The sequence below is a fragment of the Rhea pennata genome, chromosome 10, assembly GCF_028389875.1.
Source record: "Rhea pennata isolate bPtePen1 chromosome 10, bPtePen1.pri, whole genome shotgun sequence".
Taxonomy (NCBI): Eukaryota; Metazoa; Chordata; class Aves; order Rheiformes; family Rheidae; genus Rhea; species Rhea pennata.
The window spans coordinates 23,709,841-23,736,737 of NC_084672.1; the positions used below are offsets into that span (position 1 = coordinate 23,709,841).

The 26,897-nt window shown below is 63.0% G+C and overlaps 1 protein-coding gene across 3 annotated transcripts; it reads left to right on the forward strand.

Annotated features, from left to right (window-relative positions):
- Positions 1-10,019: 10,019 nt before the first annotated feature.
- AP3B2 (adaptor related protein complex 3 subunit beta 2) lies at positions 10,020-23,812 on the forward strand. Of its 3 annotated transcripts, XM_062583322.1 has the most exons (28): positions 10,020-10,152; positions 13,699-13,774; positions 13,873-13,947; positions 14,269-14,364; positions 14,554-14,714; positions 14,975-15,041; positions 15,143-15,325; positions 15,609-15,785; positions 16,125-16,222; positions 16,400-16,454; positions 16,635-16,706; positions 16,895-16,957; positions 17,189-17,321; positions 17,419-17,528; positions 17,652-17,828; positions 17,949-18,135; positions 18,255-18,373; positions 18,717-18,828; positions 19,037-19,220; positions 19,327-19,516; positions 19,602-19,677; positions 20,070-20,176; positions 20,322-20,553; positions 20,746-20,830; positions 21,243-21,340; positions 21,464-21,487; positions 22,762-22,900; positions 23,301-23,812. In XM_062583322.1, exons 1-28 carry the CDS (start codon positions 10,040-10,042, stop codon positions 23,449-23,451), a joined length of 3,360 nt encoding a protein of 1,119 aa, XP_062439306.1. In that variant the 5' UTR covers positions 10,020-10,039; the 3' UTR covers positions 23,452-23,812. The 3 variants fall into 3 exon arrangements, with proteins under 3 accessions (XP_062439306.1, XP_062439307.1, XP_062439308.1); XM_062583323.1 differs by lacking the exon at positions 21,464-21,487; XM_062583324.1 differs by lacking the exon at positions 16,635-16,706.
- The last annotated feature ends 3,085 nt before the right edge of the window (positions 23,813-26,897 follow it).

Here is a 26,897-nt window from a genome sequence, read left to right on the forward strand (position 1 = left end):
CCCTCCCCCCCAAACGCCCATCCCCGCACCGCCTCTCGGCATCGCCCCGGCGAGCCCGGTCTGGATGCGGCCCGGCGGGGTTGGAGGCAGCAGCCGGTGGCCGGGGATGGAGGGGGTGGGTGGGTGTGTGTTGGTGGGGGGGGGGGTCCCAGCGCCCCGGCTTGTGCAGCGCTGAGGTTGCGGTGGTGGAGGAGCTGAGCTGATGCTGGGTTGGGGGGGGGGGGTCCCAGCTCCAGCCGGCCGGTCCCCAGGCGGGCGAGGGCACAGCCCTGCACCCCGCGGCCCGGCAGCCGGTGCCCGGAGGGCCCTGTAAGCGCATAAGCCCTTTGCTAAGGAGTTTAGAGCAGAATCGCCAAAAGTGGTAATTAAAGAGCAAACCCCCCCCCCCCGCCACCGCCCTTCGGTGCCCCCCCCAAAGCAATTAATTACAAGCCCTTGATGGAGGTGGTGGGGGGGGGGGGGGGAGTGATGGACGCTAATGCCGGCGGCATGGAGGGGCAGAGCCACGGCGCGGGGCCGCGCGCCCACATCGCGCCCGCGGCTCGCTACGTGCTCACGGAGCCCGGGCGGGCGCCGCCGGCACCACCGGCGCGCGCTGACGCTGCAGGCGGGCCCCGGCCAGGTGGCCTGGCGGTTGTGTAACCGCCGCTAAACCCTCGGGGTGCCAGGGCAGCACAATTTGGGATTTGAGGGCTTTAGCCTTTAAACCGGGGCCCCACGCGCCGGCCGGCGTGAGGCCGCCGCTGCCGCCGCACCCCGGGCTCCTCGGCGGCCGGCACGGGGTGGGGGGAAACCGAGGCAGGGGCCGAGGCCGCCCCCGCGGGTCGCCTGCCGGCCTTTGGGCCCGGACGGGATTAACGCGCGAAGGAGGCGCCTTGGCACCGCGGCCTCCTCCTGGTTTTCCTCGGCGAGCCCGGCCCGGTCCGGGGATGCTCCCGAGTCCAGCCGGCTTGAGCACGGGGACCGCTGAGCCCCTTCAGTCCCCGGGGAGGTTTTGGGCTCTTTTGGACTCCCCATGGGCTGCAGCATCCCACTGTCATCCTAGGCTGCAGGATCCATCCATCGGTCCATGACCTGCAGCCTCCTTTCATCATCCTGGGCTGCAGGATCCCTCCATCACCCTATGGCCTCCAGCATCCCTCCATCACCCCATGGGCTGCAGCATCCATCCGTCACCCAGGCTGCAGCATTCCTCCATCACCCTAGGGATTGCAGGAGCTCGCTGTTGCCCAAGGCTGCAGGCTTCCTCCATCAACCCAGGCTGTAGGATTCCTCCATCGCCCCATGACCGCTAGCATCCCTCCGTCACCCCATGGGCTGCAGCATCCATCCATCATGCTGGACTGCAGCATTTCTCCACCACCCCATGGGCTGCAGGAACCCTCTGTTGCCCTAGGCTGCAGGATTCCTCCATCGCTGTAAGCTGCAGGATCCCTCTGTCACCCTGCTCTGCAGCATCCCTCCATCTCCCCATGGCCTGCAGCCTCCATCCATCACTCTGGGCTGTAGCCTCTCTCCATCACCCCAGGTTCTTGACACACCAGGAGGCCCCATCCCCTCTGGTAGCACCCCGACCCCCTGCCTCAAGCCCTGGAGTCTCAAATCCTGACCTAGATCTCTGACAGCCGCCATCTGTAGCAGCGGCCGTCCTCCTCCCTCAGCAGAATTATGACGCTGGGTTAATGCGGAGAGGAGCAAGCTGTCAGATTGCTCTGCCCCGATCCCTTTGATGGGGCTTAGGTGCTTCGAGATCATTTAGAACATCCTCAGCCCTGCCCGTGCCTGCAAAAATAACCCCGTGTGCCCAGCCTGGGCCCACGGGTGCTGGGGCGTGACGGGAGAGCAGGGGGCTGGGGCACCCACCATGGGGCTGACAGCGGGGCTGCGGCAGGTTTTGGTGGGTCGGGGCTGGCGGGTGCCCATGCTGCGTGTCCCCAGGGTGCCGGACGGGCCAGAGGCGCAGATGCCCATGGGTGCCTACTGGTGTGGGGTGGATGGCACCACCGGCGTTTGATGCCAGGCCCTCGCTCGCTACCTGCTCGATTTCAGCCCCAAACCGCGGTGTCGCTTTCCCTCCCGGAGCAAAACCCTGCTCCAACCCCCGGTACGCCGGTGGTCGCCCGCTGCTCCCTTCTCGCCCGGCCGCAGGGTGCTCCCCACTCTGCGCCGGGGCCAGAGCCGCCGGGCGCCGTCCCGATCACCCACAGCGGGGCCACGGCTCGCCGCCACGCTGCTCCGGCCCCTGGGCAGCATCCGGCCCCCCGGGGATGCCCAGCCGGCGCTGGGGACCACCAGGCACGGCGCTACGTGCTGACTTGGCTAATTTGTCGTCTGGCCGTGCTCCCCTCCTCTTAGTCAGTAAAAAGCCAGCTCTGGCGCAGGGATTTGGGAGGGGGATTAGCTGAGCCAACCATCTGCTACCAGGCCAATAATCATCACCGCGAGGAAATCCAATAATTAAAAAAATATTGTTCCCACCCGCCGGTCCTCCAGGCAGCTCCGACGCGACAGCGGGCCGCGTTGTCCCCTCCGACGTCGGGTGGGGAGGGCATCACGGCGGAGCGGCTCAGCCATCCTCGTGCCCCATCCCATCCTTGGGCATGGCCGACACCCGTGGGCACCCTGCCGGCGCCGGAGCCCGCCGGTGGCTCGACCCACTGGTTTTGGCAGCCGAGCCGGGTGCTGGCTGTGGCCGGATGCAGGGCCAGTGCCGGGGGGGGGGGAGCCGGTGCAGTCCTCGGGGCGCCCCGGCGGCGAGGGCGAAGCGACGTGAAGGAGCAAACGTTAAACCCACCGCGGGGTCGTGACTCAGCTCCATGACAGACGCTGGGGCAGATGCCACGGGATTACTCAGCCTAAAACCTTGGAATCTGCTCCACCCTCCTCCCAGCAGGCAGAGAGCATTTAATTACTAATTTACTAATTACCCAAGGATGCTGCCGACAGTCTCAAAAAACTCCTGCCTGGGAGGCAGCCCCGGGGCCGGCTGGCCTTCGCCGGCCGTAATCCGGCAAGCGGCGGGCAGCAGGGCCGGATACTCCAGCCATCCCCGGCCTACGGAGCCACCTCACTTGAGGACATCTCCTCAAGACCTGATCCGGCGATGGTGCTGGCTCCCAGCGAGGCAAACCGTGCTGGAGAGCCCGGGTCCCGCTGCGGGTGGAAATTCCCGTACGGGGTTGGGGGCCTGTTGTGCCCGGATAACCCGCACAGTCACGTCGAATCCTCTGGCTCGGCCACGTTTCGGCCAAGCCAGTCCCCCTCTCCTTGCTCTCTGGCAGCTTTTACCACAGACGGTGTTTTCCAGCAGGGAAAAGGGGATAATTTTGACGGAAGAGGCCAGCTATCTGGTAGGAAGTGCAGGCAGGGAGTTTTCTTGGCTCACACACCATTCCCGAAGCAGATCTCCCTTTCAAATTACAATGCTACTGCTGCAGAGGTGAGAAACTCCAAGCATGGAAGAAACCATCTCATTTTAAGGAAAAATTTTGCCCTTCCCGCCGTGATGGGTTAGTGTCACAGTCGCTCATGTTTCACCCCAGGAAAGTTTCTTTCCCCTTTGGAGTAGAGCACAAGTTCAGCTCACCTGCACTTCCAAGTTACTGCTCTGGGATGATGCGTTTCCTACTCCAGCTGGAGATAACTTGTCCTTTGGGAAACCCAGGTGGGTTTGGGGCTGAACCCAGGAGAGTGAAGGTGGGTTTGAGTGTCCCAGCTCCACAACACCATGCCAAGCAGACATGTTGGGTGGTCAGTGGGGGCTGGCAGGGGATGATGGGGACCAGGAGGAGCTGAGGGGGCATGGGAGGGGGTGATGGAGTGAGGAGGGGGTGGTGAGGACCAGGAGGGGATGCAGGGGACCTGGAGAGAATGATGGTGACCATGAGGGGGTGGTGAAGACCAGAAGGGGGCAGTGAGGATGAGGCTGGGATGATGGGGACCAGGAGAAGCTGGTGGGGACTAAGAAGGGAAAATGGCAATCAGGATGGGATGATGGGGATCAAAAGAGGTTAGTGGAGACCAGGAGAAGATGGTGGAGGTAGGGTGATGGCAATCAGGATGGCATAACGGGGATCTGGAGGGGTCGATAAAGGCTAGTAGGGAATAGTGGGAAGCAGAAGGGCACAATGAGGTCCATGTAGGGACCAGGACAGGACAATTGGGATAACGAGGGGAAAATGGAGACTAGGAGGGGACAGTGAGGACCAGAAGGGTTTGATGGGGACCAGGAGGGATTGAGGGGATCTGGAGGGGATCATGGGGACCAGGAGGAGAGGAGAAGGTCTAGGAGAGGACAAGAGGGATGTGGGGCTCTGCTGGCCCCGTGCAGCCTCCAGCGGCAACAGGAGGTGGCTGTGAAGGGTTAACACGGCCACCCAGCGCGCAGCCCCCTCGGGGCCCAGGGGAGCGCGGCTGCCAGGCCTCAGCTCTGGTTTCATGGGTAATTAGCTCTCGTTTATTGGCAGGCTCCTTTTCCCTTTGTGCACCCAGAGGGAGGGCAGCAGCCCGCAGCCCTGCCGTGATAGATGATGCCATGAGCGCCGAGGTCGCTGGATGACAGAGGGCTGCGGACGTGCGGTGACAGCTCTCACGTCACCTGCTCCAAGACCTGCCAAAGCCTTCGCTGACCCCCAGCACAAGGATTAAAGTTTAATGTGGCTCCACAGCTGACCTGGCCCACGAAACTCGGTGCTAAGGCAGGTGTCTGCAGCACAGTTCTGCTCCTCATGAGGCCCTGGGGCTTGATTGGACAGGCATCAGGGCCAGCGTTTGCAATGGCCTTCACCGGCATCACCCGTGCAGCCGTGCACTGGGGGTGGGCAGGCCATGAACCGCATCTCCATCCCTACCCCAACGCTACTGCCAGTGGGTCACAAGCGAAGGCAAGTCAGGTTTGTTCCTTCTGGGATGGGTTCCACCACACCATGGCCTTCAGTGAGTGAGGATGGGCTCCCTGCCACGGGCTTGAGGCAGTCAGGCCGGTCCGGCCACATTCCCACAGACCCCTCATGTTTCCGGACACGTGAAAGCGGGGATGGCCTTGCCTCACCCTGGCACCGAGTGCTGCAGAAGGCACCACGCTCGCTCACAGACATTTCCCAGGCTGCAAACCCCAGTGGCCACCATACCCGGTGCCCCGACCCCATCGTGCATCGCTGGGCGCAGAGAGGAGAGCGTTGGCCGGACTCCTCCACTCCTGACCAACACCTGGAGCATGTGAGTGCACGGCACCTGCGGGAACATGGGCAAAGTGCTGGGACGAAGGGCTTATTTGCTCTCGCCAATGCTTTGCTCTCCTGCTCCTCAGCCTGGGGAGGGGGACCAGAATCCAGGTGCAAGGAGCCACGGTGGTACTTGGTGCTGCCCAGCATCTACCTCGGACGGGCCAAACAGCCCCACTGCCATTAAGCCTAGCGCCATTGACTTGATTGCTCACAGCAATCTCCAGGCAGCTCGGCGGTGGCCCCATGGGCTCCCAAATCCAGAGCCCACCAACTGCTTTCCTCCCAAAGCTGGGAACTGGGATTTTAACACCCTCTTGCAGGGCTGTGGGTCTCCAAGGGTTTTGCTGAGCTGCTGCCAAGGACCCAGTGAGGTGGGTCAGAGTGCTGCCCCTGTAGCCAGATTCAGAGGAACATCACAGAGTGAGAAGACCGTGGACGTGGAGCTGGAGGTGGCCAAGGTGAGGCAGCACCTGGTTTGATTGCATGGCTGATCGATCCACCTCACAGCCACTGGGTGCGAGCAAACCTGGGGCTGGCGTGGTGCCCGAGGGCTGGGCAGGGCACAGCTTTCCACCTGTGGTATGTGGCACCTGGCAGACTTTGTGTAGACCAGCCCTACAGTTGGGGCTGGAGATGTCTCCGAGTCCAGGCTGAGCACAGCACCCATGTCCCCAGCTGACCGGGCATCCCTTCTTTTTGCAGATGAACTTCCTCTCCCAGGTAATGCGGGAAGGACCAGCTGCCCCACTGCCCTGGCTGTTGCCCCAGCTTGCAGCCTCTCACCCTGACCACTTGGGACACTGGTGCACACGGGGACAAGTTCCCCCGCCAATCTGGGATTGGCCAACCTCTTGTCTTGACCCCACGTTTTTGTATTTTGGGGCAGCAGCATGTTCAGCACCCTCAGAAATCCCCTTGGACGAGGACTGCCCACAGGGTCTGACCCCTTGGCCATGATGCCCGGCACTGTTGGCCCCCTGGAGCTGGGATGTGGCGGGTGCTGAACCTTCCCAGGTGTGGGGTGGGTGCCCCAGGTGGCTGCTGGGCACCAGCAGAGGATGGGTGCAATGCCGAGCATCCCGGGTAGGACCTGTATTTCAATTGACGGGGCAGAACAGCACGCGTGGAGAGGCCCCCACCTCGTGCCACCCCATGCCCGCCGGCTCTGTCCCACCTCCCTTCCCAGGTGAGCGCCGTGGTCAAGGCTGTGCCTGGCGTGGATGGGCCATTCCTCCAGCCCTGGAGCTGGCTGCGCTCCTGGGTACGGCAGAGGTGTAGGGGCACCAACGGAGGTGGTGCCAGCACAGGGTGGTGGGCCAGGGCGGGAGGAGGGCAACAGTCTGCACTGTCTTGTAGTTGTACCCCCCAGTTTGCCCCTAGCTGGGCCCACAGAGGAGGATGGAGCAGGTTGCATCCCGGGGGAGGAAAGGGGGATCTCGGGCTTGGCCCCAGCCTCCCCACGGACATGCTGAGGCTGATTGTCCATGTTTGTCCCTCCAGGTGAGCAGCTCCAGGCAGGTAAGAAACAGCGCCCGCCCCGCGCGGTCTCGCCACCAGCACCACCCCTAACAGGGACAAATGCTGCATGGCCTGGGGTTTATTCAGCTCCCATGGGTGCTCATGAACCGGGGATGCTTGGCATGAATGGGAATGGTCCCCCAAGCCTCTTTACGGAGGGTTGCCCAGTCCACGGAGCATCCAAGTGAGCCCAAGGAAAGGGCACCCACCAAGGAGAGGGAAAGAGGGGCCGAAGCAGCCCATTGTGCCCCATCCCCAAGACGTGAACCTGTGCTGGTTCCTGGGGCACCCCGCGGCCCTGATGCACGGGCCTGTCCCCAGGCTGTGGCTGGGGCGACGAGCACGGCAGCGTTCTTCCTCTGCGAGGGCCTGCTGGGCCAGCACTTCGAGGTGGTGCCCAACGGGGCGGCCGAGCCCCAGCCCGGCGACCTCTTCCTCTTCCCGCTGGCCTCCGTGGGCCCAGGTTGGTGGGGCGCCCACGCCGGTGTCTACTGCGGTGACGGGGAGATCATCCACCTGGAAGGTGAGCCAAGGGCTGGGGAAAGGCGCCGAGGCGGGTGCCACCGAGCCACGGAGTCGCCGCGCCGCATCTCTGACCGCAGGTGCCGTCGCTGGCCCTGGCTCGGAGAGCGGGGCAGGGATCGTGGCCAAGCATGGCAAGAGCCATCTCCTGAGGACGCGGGGCCCAGCCAAGGTGCTGAGAAAGAAGGGAAGGCTGGACCGGGCTGCGCTGCAGCAGCGGGTCCGCGCAGCCATGGACGAGGCGGTGGAGTACAACGCCATCACCTGCAACTGTGTGCACTTTGCGCTCGCCCTGCTGGGCCTGGGCCAGCCCGCCGGGGGCACGGTGCGTGCCCCTTGCCACCAAGGCCAGGCCCCTGGTGTTGCCCACAAGCACCCCACCTCTGCCCCATGCCGAGGGCCAGCACCGACGGGGCATCACCAGAGCCATCTTCTCTCCCAGATCTCCCCGATGCTGCAGTGAAGGAAGCGGCGATCCAACCCGGGGGCCTCTCCAGTACTGGAGCATCCTGGCAGCAGGATTCGGGAAGGAGCTGCGTTACTGGAGATTCATCTTCAACTTCAGTGTCTCTCCTTTCTTTCCTTCTATGATAATAAAAGATTGCACATAAGCAAGTCTGTGCCGCGCTATGGAGGATGGAGATGGGCGGCAGGGTGTGTGTCATGGGGACAACAGCGTCTTTTAAGCAGGCTGCTCTCCATGTGTCCCCAAAGAAGAGCAGATGGGAGATGGGAGAGGGGCTGCCATGGCTGGGGACAGCAAGAGGGCTTGAGTGGCAGGTGCCACCATTGCCTCAGCCATGGAAAGGCCACCGGCACCGGGCAGGGATGTCCCACACCGTCAGCCGGGTGCCTGCTGTAGCCTCAGGGTTTGCAAAGAGATGGGTGCTGTCACCCATGGCTAAGGTTATCTGCCCCAAGGTGCCTTCGAGGTGGCACATGTTTTTGAAGAAAGTACCCACTGCTCTCAGCTCTCCTTTGGCATCTCAAAATAACTGGATGCTTCCTTGGCTGAGGGCACAGAACTGTGCTATCAAAATATTCCCTGCCTGTTTTATTGGTGCTGCGTTGGGTTTGGCTCGCTGCAGGGCCACGAAGGGCAGCAGAGGAAGAGGCATGCAGGCGGAGATGGTCAGCTTTGGGGAGGCTTTCTGTGTCGGCCAAGTTTTGCTCTTACAAAACAATATGTTTCAATTAGGGAGCTTGAATCAAAAGGAAATGGTTTTTAAAGGGAAAGAAATCAAAAATGAGAGCCTCCGTGCTGGTTTTGAGATGTCTCTTGGCTCTTCTGCATGATATGCATCTCCAGGACTGGCCATGTCAGCTGTAGCTAGCTACTCTTGACGTTAACGTTCAGCTCTAGATGTTAAAAATCAAATTGGCAACTTGGGCTGGCAGTTTTTTAAAAGGGTGGAAAAAACTTCTTAGGCGTTCCCTGGAGTTCATTCTGGGTTTTGTGCTTTCTGTTTCCCTTATCTTGACAAGGTAAGGGTGTTCCTGGCCCTGCACAGGGGCTGCTTTGCACCGGGCTGCTCGCGCCTCTGCCACAGCTGCTCCGCACGTGCCTACGAGCAAGAGCCTTTGGCTGCTGCAGAGCCTTTCTAGCCCAAATATCAGCAGCACAAAGGAGTGCTCAAGGAATGTGCACAGGACTGATGACTTCTACGGGAGCCAGTGGTCCTCAGGGCTAGTAGGAACAGGCACACTTGAGGTATAACATGTACGGAGAGGGACCCTGCTCCCTTTGCACAAGAAGAAAACAAGAAGAACCACGTGGGTGGACATTTCCTGCAGACTGAAATGCTATTTCTCTCATTTGTTTTTGCAGATGAAAAGCTCTGCAGCAAGTAAAGAGGTAATTGCTGGCCTCCCTCTTTCCCCACGTCTCTCCGCAAGGCACCACGAGAGGTGTTTGCCAAGGACTGGTTTACAGCAGTGGTAGCTAGACCAAAGGGCCACCAGAGGGGTGTGGAGGAACCTCCACCGGAGGACGGGCCGGCAGATAAGTGAGCTGCCCCGGGCTGCTCCGGATGGCTGGGCATGGGCAGTGGCCTTTGCGGAGAGGGGGCCATTTTGGGCAGGGGTGATGGGACAGTTTTGAGCTCTTTTTAGGAAGGAAACACCATCCCTCCCGGCTCCCCGGAGCATTGCTTCATCTCCTTTTTCCATAGGTTTTGCAGAGAGGGTATGAGGCAATAAAGTTGCTGATCAATACGCAGTCCAAGGAGCATTTTGAGATTGTAGGAGACGACAAACTGCGGATTGGAGACATGATATTATTTCCAGGGCGGCATTATAAAGCTGCTCTTGGAAGACTCTTTAAACATGCTGTTGTTCGTTGAGGCGATGGAGAAGTTACACACCTGCAAGGTAAGTTTGTGGCTCCCCAGCTCTCAGCCCCAGACGTGGGTGATGGAGCAGGGGCAGAGCTTCAGGGTGCCGGCAGCTTCCAATTTTTGGTTTCTCCAGGGGCCGCAGCAGCGCCGGAGCCGCGCGGCGATGCCGATGCGCCTTCCCCCGCATCGCCGGGGCGAAGTCGGCCGCCCGGCGGGGGACACGGGGAGGGAGGGGGACGCGAGGGGACGCGTCGCCCCTCGGGCTCCCTACGCCTTTAAGAGGTGGCGGCGGCCTCCGCGCCGCCGGCTCCACATGATCCTGACATCAGCCGCATCCCGGCATCCCAGCCTGCCCCGCATCCCGGCCCGCCGCCTGCCTCCGCCGCGCATCCCGGCCCGCCGCCGGCCGCGCGTCGCGTCGCGTCCCGCTCCGCCGCCATGGCCGCCGGCCAGGCCTACGGCGAGGAGAAGGGCGGCTCCTCCAGCCTGGGCGAGCCCGAGTACGGCCACGACCCGGCCAGCGGCGGCATCTTCTCCTCCGACTACAAGAGGTAGGCGGCAGCGGGCCTGGCGCCTCGCCGCCGTGGCCTCCCCCCCTACCCCTCGGCGCTGCCCCCCGCGCGGCCGACCCGCCGCCCCCGCCACCATCGCCTGGGGTCCCGCCGCGGGCGCCGGGCCACGGGCTGGGGGAGGGAGCGGGGGGAAAGGCCAGCGGAGGGTTTTGGGGGGGGTGAGGGCGTTTGGGGCAAAGCCGCCGCATTTTGGGGCGGCTGAGGGGAAGCGGATGCTCAGCGGGGCGCACGCACGGGCCGGCCAGTGACGTGTCGGGGTGAGCAGGGGATGGGAACCCACCAGCGGCTCCCCCAGCCTGGCACCCGCTGGCGGCGTCCCCCATCCATGCACCTGCTGGACGATGTTCCCCAACCCCGCACCCACTGTTTGTGTCACCCATCCTGGCACCCACTGGCGGTGTCCCCCAGCCCTGCACCCGCTGGGGGTGTCCCCCAACCCTGCACCTGCTGGTGGTGTCCCCCAGCTCTGCACCTGCTGGGGGTGTCCCCCAACCCTGCACCCACTGGCGGTGTCCCCCATCCATGCACCTGCTGGATGATGTTCCCCAACCCCGCACCCACTGTTTGTGTCACCCATCCTGGCACCCACTGGCGGTGTCCCCCAGCCATGCACCTGCTGGATGATGTTCCCCAACCCCGCACCCACCGTTTGTGTCACCCTTCCATGCACCCACTGGCGGTGTCCCCCAACCCTGCACCTGCTGGTGGTGTCCCCCTAGCCTGGCACCCGCTGCTGGTGTCCTGCAGCCCTGCACCTACTGGCGGTGTCTCCCTAGTCCAGCACCCACTGGTGGTGTTTCCCAGCCTGGCACCTGCTGGTGATGTCTCCCAGCCTGGCACCCTCTAACGGTGTCCCCCAGCCCTGCACCCACTGGTGATGTCCCCCAGCCCTGCACTCACTGTTGCTGTACCCCTAGACCTGCACCCATTGGCAGTGTCCCTGTCCCCTGGGTGCTGCCTTCCCGGGAGCCATTCTCCAGCAGGCAGTGCAGGGAGCCTGGCAGCATCCCCGCGAGGCTTGCCTGCACCCATGGTGGTGGCCTTGGGGCCCAAGGTGCTGCTAAACCATTCCGTGGCCTTGTCTAGTGGGTCCTGCCCACATGTGCCGGTAGCTGCTCTGTGCCCTGGTGCCCTCCAGGGGCTGAATCCCCTTGGGGATGGGGTTTCCAGCCAGGTCCTGCGACGTGTGTGGGAAAGGAAACTCGGCTTTGCGGTGATGCTGGAGGCCATCTGGGCCGAGACATGGGGCAGGTAGCAGGGACACAGAGCATGATGCCACCTCGGCCCTGGGGAGCCGAGGGCAGGGGTGCCACCCAGGACCCCGCAGCCAGCGCCACGGTGTGGCTCCGACTGGGCTAATTAGCGCTCACAGTTGTGACCATAACAAGGCGCACGGTCACTAGATGGTGCTGTGCTTTCTGTCCAGGGATGGTGTGTCCGTCTGTATAGCCTGTGTCCTCCTATCTCGTCGCAGGTAGATCCCACTGGTCCCATCTCTGGGAAGTGGAGGCTCAGGGCTGCTGGTGGGGACCAGGCCAGTCGTGCCAACTGGTGTGTGGGGAAGGTCTCAGGCTGCCCCACGTGCTCCTCACCAGTCCCAGCATCTTCTTGGGGATGGCAGGGCCTCGGTGTTGCCCCCTGACTCCATCCTCCACCTCCTGCTCATCATCTCTTGCGGGCTGGCAACTGAGGTCCCCAGATAGGGTTGTTAATGGCTGGTGGTGATTATGGCTGCAGGCTGGGGGCTCAGTGCCCCCCCATGAAGCCCCTCAGGGTGCCCGAGGAAGCAGCTCCTTGTGGTGCTCTCCCACCTGATGAGGCAGCAGCCTCATCCCTGCATGCAGGATGGGTCCCCAGGTGTCACTCAGGCTCAGGTGACAGAGAGACCCTGGGACAGGGGACCTTCACGCAGCACCAGGCCTCCACAATGGCCTGGGATGGGGACAGACCCCCCAGGGCTGACCCCCGTGTGGCCTTGCCACCGAGCATCTTCTCCAGGCACAGGACCAGACCAACCAAAACCATGAGCCTCAGGCCCTGCCAGGGAACGTACCACTCCCATGCCACCCCACCACGTAGCCGGGACGCGAGGGCCCGCCTGGTGCTGCAGCATCAGGTTTCAGGCGGCAGAGCCGGGAGGAGGAGCGGGGCCGCAGCTGGCCAGAGAGCCCGTGGGAGTCCGGCGGGCTGGCAGCGAGGTCACGCTGTCATCGGTGCGGGGCAAACGAGCGGTTCAGGAGGCCACCAGCTGCGCCCACCAGCTTCCCCGGACAACCCGAAGGGATGCTGTCGATGCCGCCGCTGCAGAAGCTGCTGCAGCAGCTGCCAGCTGGTGCGGGGAGTCTGGGGAAAGCGTCGGTGGGTGCCGCGGCCGAGGAGGCGAGGAGCCCGGTGCTGCCCGCCGACGGAGGGCAGCAGGCCTGCTACAGCGCCCTGCGAGCTGACGAGCTCCAGCTGCTCAAGCGCCCCGAGGCGGAGGCCATGGCCCAGAGCGGCACCAGCGCCGGGCAGCCGCAGCCGCTGCGGTAAGGGTGGGCAAGGCACGAGTCCCAGGAAAGGGGCGTGCGGGAGCGCGGGCCGTGCACCGTGCCCTCGAGGCTCCGCGGGAGCAGCGAGGGCTTGTGCCACACGTCATCCTGGGATCAGGAGGATCAGGATCAGGAAGCCCTGGTGCCACCGGATGGGTGCAACCCCGGGTGGCTGGGGTTTTGGGGCAGTTTAGTGTTTTAGGATGTGACGCTCTGTCTAGCAGCTGGTGTGTGCTCCCGGATGACGGACACATCACATTTGGTTTCTCCAAATGCCGAGGTGCTTTTGGTGCAAATCTGTGCTGTTTTGGGAAAGCTCCTATCCCAACCGGACAATCTGGGAAGGGGCCATTGCAGGGGGATGCAGCCTTGCAGGTCTAGCAATGCCATGCCACCAGGTCAGCTCAGGGACTGCAGGAACAGCTGTGCCAACCAGCCTTATAAAAGGGGACGGTGGTGACAAGGAGCTGACAGTGTCTGGGGCAACAACCTCAGCCCATGCGAGTCGCCCCAGCAACACTCCAAGGGCTGCAGGGTCCTTTTTCACACGTCTGTAACTGAATTCCTGCCCAGATAAATATTTCACAAGCAGCTGTGGGTTGGGTTCCCAGGCTGGCACGGGCATCTCTCCTGCCCCAGCCTGACCGTGGGAAGGGGACAAAGCCAAGCAAGTGCCCTCTGCCCCCAGGGAAGCCATGAGCCAGGCTGGGAGCAGGTGGGAAAAGTGAATAAAACAGAAAACAGGATGATCCTTCCTCTCTTTCTGCATTGTGAGGGGGGGAAATGTCCTGAAGCTGAGGTCCTTCTGGTCCCAGCACCAGAGGGCTGCATTTGGTGGCCTGGGGCAAGCAAAGCCCTGGGAGCTGGCAGTGGGCACCAGAGGCTGCGGCGTGTCCAGCGCGCACGTGGGGAGATCCTCCACAGTGGGTGCTAGGTGATGGCCAGGGGCTGCCAGGGATGAGGGCTGGCTCCTCACAGCGCCCTAACTGCTCCACAGGCATGATGACCTCAAGGAGATGCTGGATAGCAACAAGGACTCGCTCAAGCTGGAAGCCATGAAGAGGATCGTGGCGGTGAGTGTTGCCATGGCATGGGCTCAGTGACCAGCAATGCCATGCCATGAGCTCTCTGAGGCTGTCTGTCTGGTGTCACACTGTTCCTTCCCTCCTAGATGATCGCCCGTGGGAAGAATGCCTCTGATCTCTTTCCAGCTGTTGTCAAAAATGTGGCCTGCAAGAATATCGAGGTGAGGCAGGACTCAGCTGCTGTGCACATGACCAGAGTGAGCAGCAGCTCTTGCATGACCTGGGGCAAGAAGATGATGGGTGTCCCTGCCGTGGGGTGAGCAAGGGACTCATACCCAAGGGAATTTGCCGGTCTGGAGTGGTCCCAGGAGGGATGCTGTTTGGCATCAGAAAGGTTTTGGGGAGGGCTAATGTGGGCTGAATTTTGAGAGGATGGAGGCACTGGGTGATGGCAGCTGTCCCAGTATGGAGATAATTCTGGGAGCGGTTCTCTGCTGTGGGGTCCCCACTGCCTTAGCCACCCTCTGTTGTGTGGTCTGCAGGTGAAGAAGCTGGTTTATGTGTACCTGGTGCGCTATGCTGAGGAGCAACAGGACCTGGCCCTACTCTCCATCTCCACCTTCCAGCGAGGACTCAAGGCAGGTGGCCTGGCTTCTCTAGTGGGAAAAAAAATCAGGGTTGGTAGGCTGCGGTGGGGTTGGGCAGCCTCAGGAGACCTCCAGCTGCATCCTCTCACTGGCAAAATCCCCATCCCAGAAGGGTCTGGGGCCTGATGGGGCCCAAGAGCCCATCTCGACTCACTGTAGCACTGTGCGTGCCCACTGCAGGACCCCAACCAGCTGATCCGTGCCAGTGCCCTGAGGGTCCTCTCCAGCATCCGCGTGCCCATCATCGTGCCCATAATGATGCTGGCCATCAAAGAGGCAGCCTCGGACATGTCCCCATACGTGCGCAAGACGGCCGCCCACGCCATCCCCAAACTATACAGGTAACGGGAGGCTGCAAGCCAGCTGGGGCCCCATGAGGTGGTGTGGCAATGTGGAGGACAAGGAGAAGTCATTTAAACACTTGTACCCCTTACTGCTGTTAAACTGCCGTTTTTGGACACGGTGCTGGGGTCCTGCCTGCTTGGCAGTGGTGGGCAGACACTGGGAATCAGGGTAGTTTGGGGCAGTGCCAGCCCCATGGGACTAGCCCAGCTGTGATGTCCCAGCTCCTGTCCGTGTTGACCCCACTCTGTTCTCATAGCCTGGACTCAGACCAGAAGGACCAGCTCATTGAAGTGATTGAGAAGCTGCTGGCAGACAAGACCACGGTGAGCTGGGTGACTCATCTCCCCTGTCCCAAAATGTGGGGATACCACCCCTCCCAGCGAGTGCCCAGTGCTCCAGCTACACTCAAGCCTTATGTCTTCAGCTGGTGGCTGGCAGTGTGGTGATGGCATTCGAGGAGGTCTGTCCTGAGCGCATCGACCTCATCCACAAGAACTACCGCAAGCTCTGCAACCTGCTCATTGACGTGGAGGAGTGGGGCCAAGTGGTGATCATCAACATGCTGACGCGCTATGCACGCACCCAGTTCCTCAGCCCCAACCAGAATGTGAGTGCGGCCCCCCCCCCACCCCCGGCACCGTGGCCCTGCTGGAGCTCCACTGGCACCCAGGGCCCAATGCCTGCTGCTGGAAGAGCCTTGGGCAGCCCTCGCAGTGGGCAATACTCCAATATCTCAGGTCCGGGTCTGGGCACATCTCAGTGATCCGTTGATATGGTTGGAGATGAGGGCAATGGGATGAAGGGCTGGGGCAGCCTCGGGGTGCCAGCCTGGGCATCACCACGGGCAGCTCCATCCCAGTGGGGCTGCAAGGCGTCTCATATGCTGGCAGGAGTCGCTGTTGGAAGAGAGTGCTGAGAAGGCCTTCTACGGCTCTGATGAGGAGGACACGAAGGATGCCAAGGCGGAGGCTGTCTCACTGGTGAAGCGTAAGCCTTATGTCATGGACCCTGATCACCGCCTGCTGCTGCGCAACACCAAGCCCCTGCTGCAGAGCCGCAATGCTGCGGTGAGCCCCACAGTGCAGCCACCCCCTTGGGGAGCACTGTCCCATCTCCTCCAGCCCCCACTTGGCTCTTAGTCCAGCCCCCAGTGGCTAACAGATAGTGTCCTAGCACCTTTTCTTGGGACCTCTCTGATGGCCATGGTGCCACCAATGTGCTGATGAGGCCTTGAGGGATCCCCTGTGAGGAGAAACATGGTGAGGGTCCACAAGGGTAGACCTTGCTTTGCTTCCTTGCGGTGCTATTGGGCTGGTGCAGGGACATGACTGTCACGCAGGAGCTGTGGGGGTGTCACCCATGATGTCCCTGGGCCCACAGAGTGACATACATGTGTCTTCCCACAGGTGGTGATGGCTGTGGCTCAGCTCTACTTCCACTTGGCACCTAAGGCTGAGGTTGGCGTCATAGCCAAGGCGTTGGTGCGCCTCCTGCGGAGTCACAGGTCCGCAGCCCTGAGTCTTCGTTGGTCCCCCACAGAGCCTCTCAGCCTGCTTGCTGGGATACTCTGGCCTGTAGTAGATGTGGGGCTGTGGTGGGTCCTGCCCCCCTGTCCAAGCATGTGCTGGGAGGACAGCCAGTCCTGGCCCCACTGACCCCACTCCCCTCTCTGTCCCCACAGCGAGGTGCAGTACGTCGTGCTGCAGAATGTGGCCACCATGTCCATCAAACGGAGGGTGAGTTTCAACTCCCAGTGCAGGAGGGGGTCAGCCTCATTGCTCCTGGAGCAGACTGAGGGTTTGGGAGGCAGCACGCATTCTGCCCAGCTCCTCAGAATCACCTGCCTGTGGGTGGCTTTGGCATGGCCTGGGCAGCTGGTACAGGGATGCCCCTAATGCTGCTGGCTCTCTGCACAGGGAATGTTTGAGCCCTACCTGAAGAGCTTCTACATCCGCTCCACAGATCCCACACAAATCAAGATCCTCAAGGTAAGCCACAAAAGCCTAACTGGATGCTTTGCTGGCAGCCCCACACGCTACCCAAACCGCTGCCAGGCCTTCAGGATTCCTAGGATCCAACCTAGGGCCTCTTCACCATGGAGGGATGGGAGGGCACCAGGGCCCTAGCCCCCTGGCACTGTGTTCCCGTGCTGCCTCTCTCTCCTTCCTTCCCACAGCTGGAGGTCCTCACCAACCTAGCCAATGAGACCAACATCTCCACCATCCTGCGGGAGTTTCAGGTATGCTGGGGCCATGGGCACATCAAGACCTCCTGGGTGCCACTCTGGCATGGCTCTGGGTGCCAGCACCGTGGGGAGGGGGACAGAAGGAGATCTCCACTAGGAGAAGAGGGCGTTGGCCATGCCAATTTCAAGTATGGCATCATCTCCAAAACTCCCAGCATGCAGCTGCCATGCAGGGGATTCCCAGCACTGGTGCATGGGTAATGTGCCTTCCACATGCCCGTGCAGACCTACATCCGCAGCATGGACAAAGATTTTGTGGCAGCCACCATCCAAGCCATCGGGCGCTGTGCCACCAACATCGGAAAGGTGCGAGACACCTGCCTCAATGGCCTGGTCCAGCTCCTCTCCAACCGGGATGGTGAGCAAGTGTGGCCAGGGTGAAACAGGGGCTCCTTTGCTCCGGGAGCAGGAGATCTCAGGGAAAGATCCGGTTAACACAGATTCTCTGCCTGCAGAGCTGGTTGTGGCCGAATCTGTAGTGGTCATCAAAAAGCTGCTGCAGATGCAGCCAGCCCAGCACAGTGAGATCATCAAGCATATGGCCAAGCTCACTGACAACATCCAGGTGAGTTGGGGTGCCGCGCAGCTCTTGTGCCAGGATCCACCCCAGCAGAGGGCTGGTGGGTGCACAGGCTTGGCATCATGGGTTGGGAAGCAGCCATGCCATGTGCCCACGGCCATCCTTTAGGTGCCCATGGCACGGGCCAGCATCCTGTGGCTCATCGGTGAGTACTGCGAGCACGTGCCCAAGATTGCACCTGATGTGCTGCGCAAGATGGCCAAGTCCTTCACTAATGAGGAGGATATCGTGAAGCTGCAGGTCATCAACTTGGCAGCTAAGCTCTACCTGACCAACTCCAAGCAGGTACCAGCAAATGGGATCTCTATGAGTGTGGCATGGGGTGCAGGGCTGAGATGGCCATGGTCCCAGTTTCCTTGTTGGGGAGGAAGAAACTGGCCCTGAGCCCCATGCCTGTTGGTGCAGAGCAAGCTGCTGACCCAGTACGTACTCAACTTGGCCAAGTACGACCAAAACTATGACATCCGGGACCGGGCCCGCTTCATCCGCCAGCTCATTGTGCCCACAGAGAAGAGCGGGGCACTCAACAAATACGCCAAAAAGCTTTTCCTGGCCCAAAAACCTGCTCCTATTCTGGAATCCTCCTTCAAAGGTATCAGCCCTGGCTGTAGAATATGGGGACAGAGGAACTGGGGGCATGGGTGGGGAGAGCTGTCACCCCAGTGGCACATGACTGTATTGGAGCTGCCCCAACTCTTCATCCCACCATAGATCGAGACCATTTCCAGCTGGGCTCCCTGTCCCACCTGCTCAATGCCAAGGCAGTTGGCTACCAGGAGCTGCCTGACTGGCCAGATGAGGCCCCTGACCCTTCCGTGAGGAATGTGGAGGTAGTGTGGGTAGTGCAGGGCTCCCCAGGGTCCACTAGGGTGGGGGAGGGGACTGGGAGCCAAGGTAGAGGAGCTCCACTGCCTTGACTGTGTTGACCTTCTCCACAGGGAGGAAGTTCCTCCCTGCTGGGGAGCTGCAGCAGGCTTTGGGACAGCCCCAACAGGGGCTGCTCAGGTGCCTTGCCATCTTTTCTCACGCACCATGTGTGTCCATGTGTCAGTTTGCTGTGCTCGGGGACACATGTGGCCAGCTCGGTGTGGGGGCAGGAGGCGGGTGAGGGTAGCAGTTTGGGTTCTGTGCCCATAGGCACCAGCCCTGCTCCATCACCCCTGTCCCTGGCAGGTTCCTGAATGGACCAAATGCACCAGCCGTGAGAAGAGGAAGGAGAAGGTGGAGAAACCTTTCTACTCCGATTCGGAGGGCGAGTCAGGGCCCACGGAGTCAGCAGACAGTGGTGAGGGCCTGGGCAGCATGGTGGGGTGTCAGGCTGCGGTGTCACAAGCTGGGCACGGGCCACCTTGGCAGGGGGGATGTGGGATGCAGCAGAGGGCTGCTGGACGTGGTGGGATGCAATGCGGGGGCGTGGGATGTGGTGGGACACAGCAGGGGGATGTGGGACAAAGCAGGATGTGGCAGCAGGGCTGAGACATGCCTACTTGCAGAGCCTGAGTCTGTCAGTGAGGAGAGTGAGAGCAGCAGTAGCGAGGGCAGCTCCAGCTCCAGCAGTGAGGAAGAAGAGGAGGGCAGCGGAGACCAGTCAGAGGACAAGGAGGAAGGGGAAGAGAAGAGGAAGAAGAAGAAGGAGAAGGAGGCCTCCCACAAAGCATCCCTGGAGAGCGCTGGCAGGTACCCTGCACACCATGTCCCATGGGGCTGGGGATGGAGGCAGGGTCTCCCTGGTTTAATCTGCATCTTCGAGCTATGGCCTGTCTGAGCCAGCCTCTCCCTGCAGCCCCAGTGAGGAGGAGGATGAGGAAGGGGTGAAGAAGGGCAAGAAGAAGAAGCAGCAGCAGGGGAGGAAGGGCCGCGGCGAGACCTCATCTGAGGAGGCCAGCGCCTCTGAGAGCAGCTCATCCGAATCGGACTCAGGCTCCGAGGCTCAGGAGTCATCAGCGGAGGTGGAGGCCAAAAGGAGGAAGGCGGTGAGGGCCAGCATGGGGGCAGCATGGTGGTGGAGGGTTGGCATGAGCCTCTTTACTCACTACACGGCTCTCTGTCTCCTTCTAGCCCACCAGCACCAAACCTGGTCCCAGGGCCACCACCACTGGCCCCAAGGAAATCTCCCTGCTTGACCTGGATGACTGTGAGTAGCTGTCACAGGGCCAGGGCTCAGCTCTGCCCTGGCTGTGGGGCGTGCAATGGTCTTGCCACCCCATCTGCCCCACTGCAGCCACCTCAGCGGGAGCATGGCCAGGCAGAGGGTGCCCCACAGACAGGCCGTTACTGCATCACTGGGGAAACTGGGCCAGCAGAGCTCAGAGCTGCACGAGTTCTTGGGGTCATGCTGAGCTGGAAAGGGGGACTGGGACTGGTGGCCTCTCTCCCCAAGGACGGCTGCAGGGCACACAGCTGTACCCATGGGGCTGTGCCCATATGGCTGTCCCCGTGTGGTTGTGCCCTTGCGCTGTCCCCATGGGACTATGGTGTGTCAGGGCTCTGCTAACTGTTTTCTCCTTGCCCCCCTATGCCTTGCAGTCACCCCACCTCCTCCCCAGCCTGTCCCCTCCAGCAACATCGTCTCCACCAGCCTGGTGACCGACCTGGAAGGTCTCACGCTCACCGACACCTCCCTGGCTCCTGCTGTAAGTGACCCCACATGTCACCACATCCTCCCAGGAGCATCCCGCACCCTTCCCAGGGACCATCCAAATCCACTGGGGATGGGCACCCAGTGCTGCAGTGCCCAGGGTGGCCTGCTCACCCACAGCGGTCCTCGCTCCCTCGCAGCTGCTGAGCCCGGCCTTCGGCTCCGTGAGGACCTACGAGCTGCTGCACCGCATGACGGGCGAGGGGCTCTCCGTCGAGTACTGCTTCAGCCGCCGGCCCTTCCCGCATGACCCCCACATGGTAGCTGTCCAGATCCAGATCTCCAACAACACCGATGCCGAGGTGAAGAGCCTGCGCATCAGTGAGCCCAAGCCGCTCTCGGGCATGCGGATCCAGGAGTTCCCCGAGATTGGTATGGCCCAACCTGGCCCCGAGGGGTCCTGGCATTTTTGGGGGGGGGTTGGGTCATCCCCTGTGCCCCAAGACACCCATCGGGTGCTGCAGCTGGGCTGGAGGAGGTCGCCTCTCAGGCTGGGCTGGGTGCTGCCAGCCAGCAAGGTGCCCGCTGGGTGCTGGGGATGCAGTGCCAGCCTTGTGCTTTCAGAGAGCCTGGCGCCCGGTGACACTGCCAACGTGGTCATGGGCATCGACTTCTGCGACTCCACCCAGGCAGCCAACTTCCAGCTCTGGTGAGCAGCTGGCACCCGGGTGAGACGGGCGTGGGGTGCTCCAAGGGACGGAGGACAGCAGGACAGGGACAAGCATCCCTCCAGGGGACAGGGGATGGCCAGACATGGCATGGGCTACTCCAGGGAATGGGGGACAGCAGAACCAGCACTGAGGTCCTTCCAGGGGTTGGAAGACAGTAGGAGAGGTGTTTCAGGGGACAGGAGACGGCAGAATGGGCACAAGAGTCCCTCCAAGGAATACGGAGGAGGCAGCAGTCCCAGATCCAGCCTGCTTTGGGTTCCCCCTACTCCCAAAGGCTTTTGCACCTCAGTTTCCTTCTGGCTACCCCCCTGCCTGAGGCAGGCAAAGGGGGCGCAGCACGGGATGGGGACCCCAGGCCAGCCAGACCCTCTCACCCACCTGTCTCTGCAGCACCCACACACGCCACTTCTACGTCTCCATCCAGCCGCCCGTGGGGGAGCTCATGGCCCCCATCTTCATGAGCGAGAACGAGTTCAAGAAGGAGCAGGGTGAGTGCAGGATGCAGGAGGGCTGGTTTTGGGGGGGGGGGGGTACCGCCCTCACCCTGGTGTGCCTGGCGCCGATGTTAACCGCCTGTTTTATTCCCTCTGCCGCCCTCACCATGTCCTTAGAGCACCTTTCGCGGCTGGGCGAGGGTAAGTCGCAGCTCAGCTGGCCCTCGCGGGCAGGAGCGCGCTGCTGACCCCGTCCCGCTCCCCTAGACTAGCTCTGCTCCCCTTGCCCTGGACTAGCCCCCCTGCTGCACACCCAGGCCGGGGGACCTCAGCAGCAGTCCTGGGTGTAGTTCGGGTAGATGCCATGCTGGGTGGCCCCGCTGGTGCCAGGGTCCCAGGGGACTCCGCTGGGTCCCTGCACAGCATGGAGGGCTCCATGGGGCAGATCCCCAGCCCTTGAGGCCCCATCCTGCCTGGCTGCTGCAGGGCCCCAGGCGTTCATGGGGTCCCTGGATCCCTGCGCTTGCACCCCCACCTCTGGCACAAGGACTCTTTTGCCACCCCAAGAGGCCCTATGGCCATCCCATTAACCAGCGCCATGCCTCCCACCAGCTGTGGGGATGGGTGGCCCCACATCACATAGCCACCTGTGCAGCCTGGCAGTGCCAGCAGTTCCCTCCCAGGTGCTCCCCAATCCACAGCTGGCAGCCAGACTGTGAGTCCCATGGGTGCTTGGCACTCCCAGCACCATGGCCTGGGGCTGGCAAGCAGCGGGGACACCCTGGCTGCAAGCCCCCAAGCCTCTGGAGCCAGCACGCTCTGCTGCATCCCTGCAGCATGGCGGGAGAAGCCCTGGGGGGCGCCTGCAGCATGGTGGGTGGTAGATGCTGGTCTGGCTGGAGCACCCGTAGCCAGGCCAGCGTGCAGTGGGTGCTTAATGCCCGATCCACAAGCTCCATTGCCCTGCGCTGCCCGGAAGAGCCATTCCCCAGGCACACATGGGACATGGCTGCAGGCTGCTGCCACCAGGGAGGGTGGCAGGACACAGAGAGGAGCCCAGGAGGGGTCCTGGAGGAAGGATTTTCCCAAATCCATCTCTGCTGGGGACTGGAGAGGAGCAAATGGTCAGGGGAGAGTGGGGCAGCTGGGTCGGGACCTTGTGGAAAGCCTGGGCTGCGAGGCCACAGGCACAGCGTGGGGTTGTTTTGCACCAGGACGGAGCTGAGCCCTCTCCCAGCACGTGGCTGGCACCTTGGGACAAGGACCTCAGGGGGATGAGACGGGATAGGCAGAGGTTAGAGGGAGGCACAAATCAGGGCTTGGCTCAGAGACAACAAAACAGGGTCTGGAGGGGACACGGCCACTCTCCAGAGGCACAGTAGGGGCAGAGAAGCTCTTGGAGCCACCACAGGGTGCAGACAGAGGGCAAGGGTGCAAGGCTGGAGATGGGCAGGTGCCTCTGCTGCCTGCCCCAGGGAAGCTGACGGGCATGAGCGAGATCACGGAGAAGCTGACGCTGCCGGACAAATGCCGGAGTGACCATGCCATCGTCCAGCAAGTGACCTCGGCCGCCAACGTGGGCCGCGTGCCCTGTGGAGCAGACAACGAGTACAGGTAGGTGGATCTCCCCCTGTGGAGATGCCACCTTGCACAGCACGGTTGGGACCCCCAGCTCCTTGCCTGGCTCAAGCGGACTGTGCCAGCGACCTGCTGTGGGGACCAAATCAGGGAGGAGATGCCAAGGGAGAACCAGCCAGGGGATGTTACCTGCCTGGTCTTACCCAAATCAAAGCAGCTCCCTGCGGGGATGCTTGGGTCTTTCTTCAGGACTGTGCCACCTGCACCCAAACCCACTGTGACTGTGGCTGTGGGTGGCAGAGGCCTCCCCAGTCCCAGCTGGGGCATCCCAGCCAGCTGTGCTGGCCCAGCACGGGGTGCTGGGGGGCAGGGACGGGAGGGTGACCGCAGGGACAGCCACAGCTTGCCCTGAAGCCCTATGTGTGCCGGCGGGCAGGTTCGCGGCCAAGACAGTGACCAGCGGGAGCCTGGTGCTCATCACCCTGGAGAAGCGGGAGGGAGCCGCGGCCCAGCTGACCGTCAACAGCGAGAAGATGGTTATCGGCACCATGCTGGTGAAGGACATTGTCCAGGCCCTGGTGCAGTGACTGCTGGGCCTCGCCACGTCCACAACCCCCGCAGCCGGAGGGCTCTGCCCTCCCATCTCCTCTGGTCCACACTGCTCCCCAAAACCCTCCGCATCCACATAATCTGTTTCTGCTGGGTTATTACTCACCCTGATCCCCAGCGCAGTGAGGCAGCAGCTGCTGGTGAGATGCAGGGATCTCTGGAGCTGGCTGGGAGGAAGGAGTGGGACAGAGGAGATGGGAAACAGGGCGATACCCCACTCGGAGGGGACACGGCTGGCTCCGGCCGCATGTCTCCTGCCCCCAGCCCCTCGCCGTGTGGCAGTCTCGTAGCGTAACCCTATTTATTATGGCCAGAATCTCCCAATAAAGCTCTCCTTGAACCGGCTGCTTTCCCCACCTCTGCTCTGCGTGCGCGGCGGCCGGATTGGCCCCACATCACCGCGCGCCGGGCTGCTCCAGCCTCCCCAGGGAGGCTGCCTGCATCTCTGCAAGGAAACCTGGCTGCTGACACGCAGGTAGCTCCGGTTTGGGTTCAGCTGGGCTAAACCCTTTGGGGGCTCCCGCTGGCTGTGCCGTGCCAGGCTCGGCGGAGGGACCGGCTCTGGCGGGAGGCGTTCAGCCGCCAGCCAGGGAACCGTACGCGAAGCAGAACTGCTCGTGCTTTGACGGCAGAAATACCTGCTACGTCAGGGCTGGGCTCCTTCTGCAGAGCCGCCGGAGGGATTCCTGGGGCCGTCTCCGGGAGGCTTTTCATCTTCAAATCGGAAAAACGGAAATTTGACTCTTTATCAGGATCTCTCCTCCCAGCACGGGTTGGGTGGGATTTAAGAGAGCCTTTGGCTTTCCCTTTACCCTTTCCAAAGCCGCATCCCAGCTGGGAGCTGGTCGCGGCGCCTGTGTCCAGCACAGATGTTGGAGGGAGGGGAAAGGATGCGCAAAGGCCAGATGGGAAGGCCTGAACCCAAATTCGCCTTGAGTCCGAGCCCTTCCGCTGCTGCAAAAAGGGTGAGGACTTTCTGCTTTTTCCATGCTGTCTTTTGCGTACATAGGAGAAAGGATAAGATCGCTTTTATGGGTAATGAAACACTGGCAGATAATCTGGCCAGAACAGCACAAGCTGCTGGGTGTAAAGTGTTTATTTCTAAAGGGAAAGTCTGTTTAAATAATTCCACCTTTCCACCCAAAGGGGTGCAAGGCTGCGGAGCAGAGCTGCAGTAGCGGGGGGGGGGACATTTTGCATTGGATATTCCCATCAGGTTGCCAGCACTCAAACGTGGGGAATTCATGTCCACGCAGCGCTGCCTTGGAGCGGAAACAGAGAGCCAGCATCTCCACCACGCGCCTTTCCCTTTTGGGTCCTGCCTCTGGGCAGTTTTCTCCCCCCCACACACCCCGAGCACAGCGAGAATCACAGCACCCAGCAGCGTGCAGCAGAGCCGCGACGTTCACGGGGCAAAGCGCCGGGCTAAACAGCCACCCACGACCAGCCCAGGGACTGCGCGCGAGTCAAGGAGGCTTTGTGTGCCCACAGGATCCCGCGCCTGCAGGGGCCTGCCCGCCCAAAGGCCGTGCCGATGGGCAGCGCGGCGATACACAGGATCTCTTTGTCTCAGGGCAGCGCTCAGCTTCACACTGCAGCCCAGCAGCAGCGAAGGGGGAGAAGGACGCTGAGAGGAAACCAGCACGGGAAGGGCACTGCCTTGCTGGACGGGGTCCAGCATGCGCAGCAGCCTCCTGAAAGTGCTTGCTGTGAGCAGCCAGCCCCTGGGCTTTACCCCAAGTGTCTCCAGAGAACCTGCCGAGAGCACCACTCCATGCCAAAGCTGCGAGATGCAGCTCCCCAGGCAGCGCAGCGCTTCCAGATGCCCTGCGGTGGGGGGAGGCGTCTTGCGTGGGCCTAGCCACATGTGACTTAGCACGGCAAAAAACAAGAGCGAGCCCATTTGCTTCTCAGGGTGCGCCGAGCGTCCCCCTTTCCTGAGGGACACCGCCGGAGCCCTCTCGCAAACAACATCGCCCGTTGGACCTCGCAGCCGCCCCAGCCCTGAGCACAGCCCTTGCGCGCAGCTCTCTCCTCCCGCAGGATGCTGACATAGCAGCAGCCTTGCCAGCCCCTGCCAGCACAACCCCCCGAGGCCTGGGAGGTGGTGCCAGCTGCCTGGTGTGTCCCTGCCACGAGGCCTCCAAGCAACGAGCAGGCAGCCCCGGGCCCCGGGACAGAAAGCCTGGCGCTCCAGGCGGGGGCCGCGGCCCTCCTCCACGCGCAGGCGGCCGTGCGCGTAGCCCCAGCCGAGCCGGTTTCGCCTGCCTCTTTGCTCAGGCAGGGCACGGATGCGGCTCTCGGAGCGTGATGTTGCTGCAGCTGCAGAGATCATGGGGCCGCTGCCACGTCTCAAAGCCGGGGCATCGCGCAGGCAGCACCGAGGGCAAGGCAGGGAGACGCCCGCGCGCTCCCCGGTGCCGCGGCCCCCCCGGGAGCTATCAGAGGCTCTAGGAGCAGAGGAGCAGGCCGCGGCCTGTCCCCTGGGCCTCCTTAACACCGAGCAGCTGAGGCCCCTCCTCGAGCCGCCGCGGCCACCCCCGAGCTCCGGCGGCCTCAGGCGGGAGCAGAGGGGCCCGGGCCGCGGGGGGGGGAGGGGGGGGGGCACCGCCGGCTCCGTGCGCTGAACCGGCCGCCGCAGGGCATGCCGGGACGGCGGCGCGGCAGGGCGGGGCGGGGCGGGGCGCGCGGGGCGCAGCGCGCGTGCGCGGCCGCCCCCGCCCCTCCCCTCCCCCGCCCCGCGGCGCCCCCTCCCCCGCCCCCCGCGGCGGCGGCGGCCCGGGGAAGCGGGCGGCCTATAAAAGCCGGTGGGGCGCTGCGGCCCCTGCTGCTGCCGCCGCCAGACCTAGCGGCCCGGTTCGGTTCGGTTCGGTTCGTCCTGGCCGCAGCGCCGCCGGCCCACCCATGGCTTTCCCGCCGGTAAGGGCGGCCCGGCCTCGCGGAGGGGAATGGGCGGCGGCGTGGGTGGGGGGGGGGAGGCGGCACGTGCCGGCGGGCGCCGCGCCGCGTGACGAGGGCGCGCGCGCTTCAAAGGGGCGAGGCGGGGGGGAGGTGGCGGCGGCGGGGAGGGGGGGGGGGGCAGGGCAGGGCGGTGCGTGGCGGCGGGCGCGGCCCCTTTAAGGCCGCCCCGTCACGTGGTTTCACACGTTCGCGGGCCGAGCGCGCGCGGCAGCAGGTGAGCGGCGGGGGGCGGGGCCGGGCCCTGAGGCGGCGCCTCCCGCCGCTCCCCCGCGGCCCCCCCCCCCCCCCCGCGGGGCGGCGGGAAGCGGCGGGGGGGGGGGGAGGGGTCGTGGCGCAGCCCGCGGCGGCTGAGCGGCCGCCGGCGGCGGCGGCGGGGCGGGGGGGGGGGGGGGGCGGCCGCGGCCCGCGTGTGTTTCTTCATCTCGGTGGGATCGCGTAGCCCTGCTGGCCGTTTGAAGCGGCT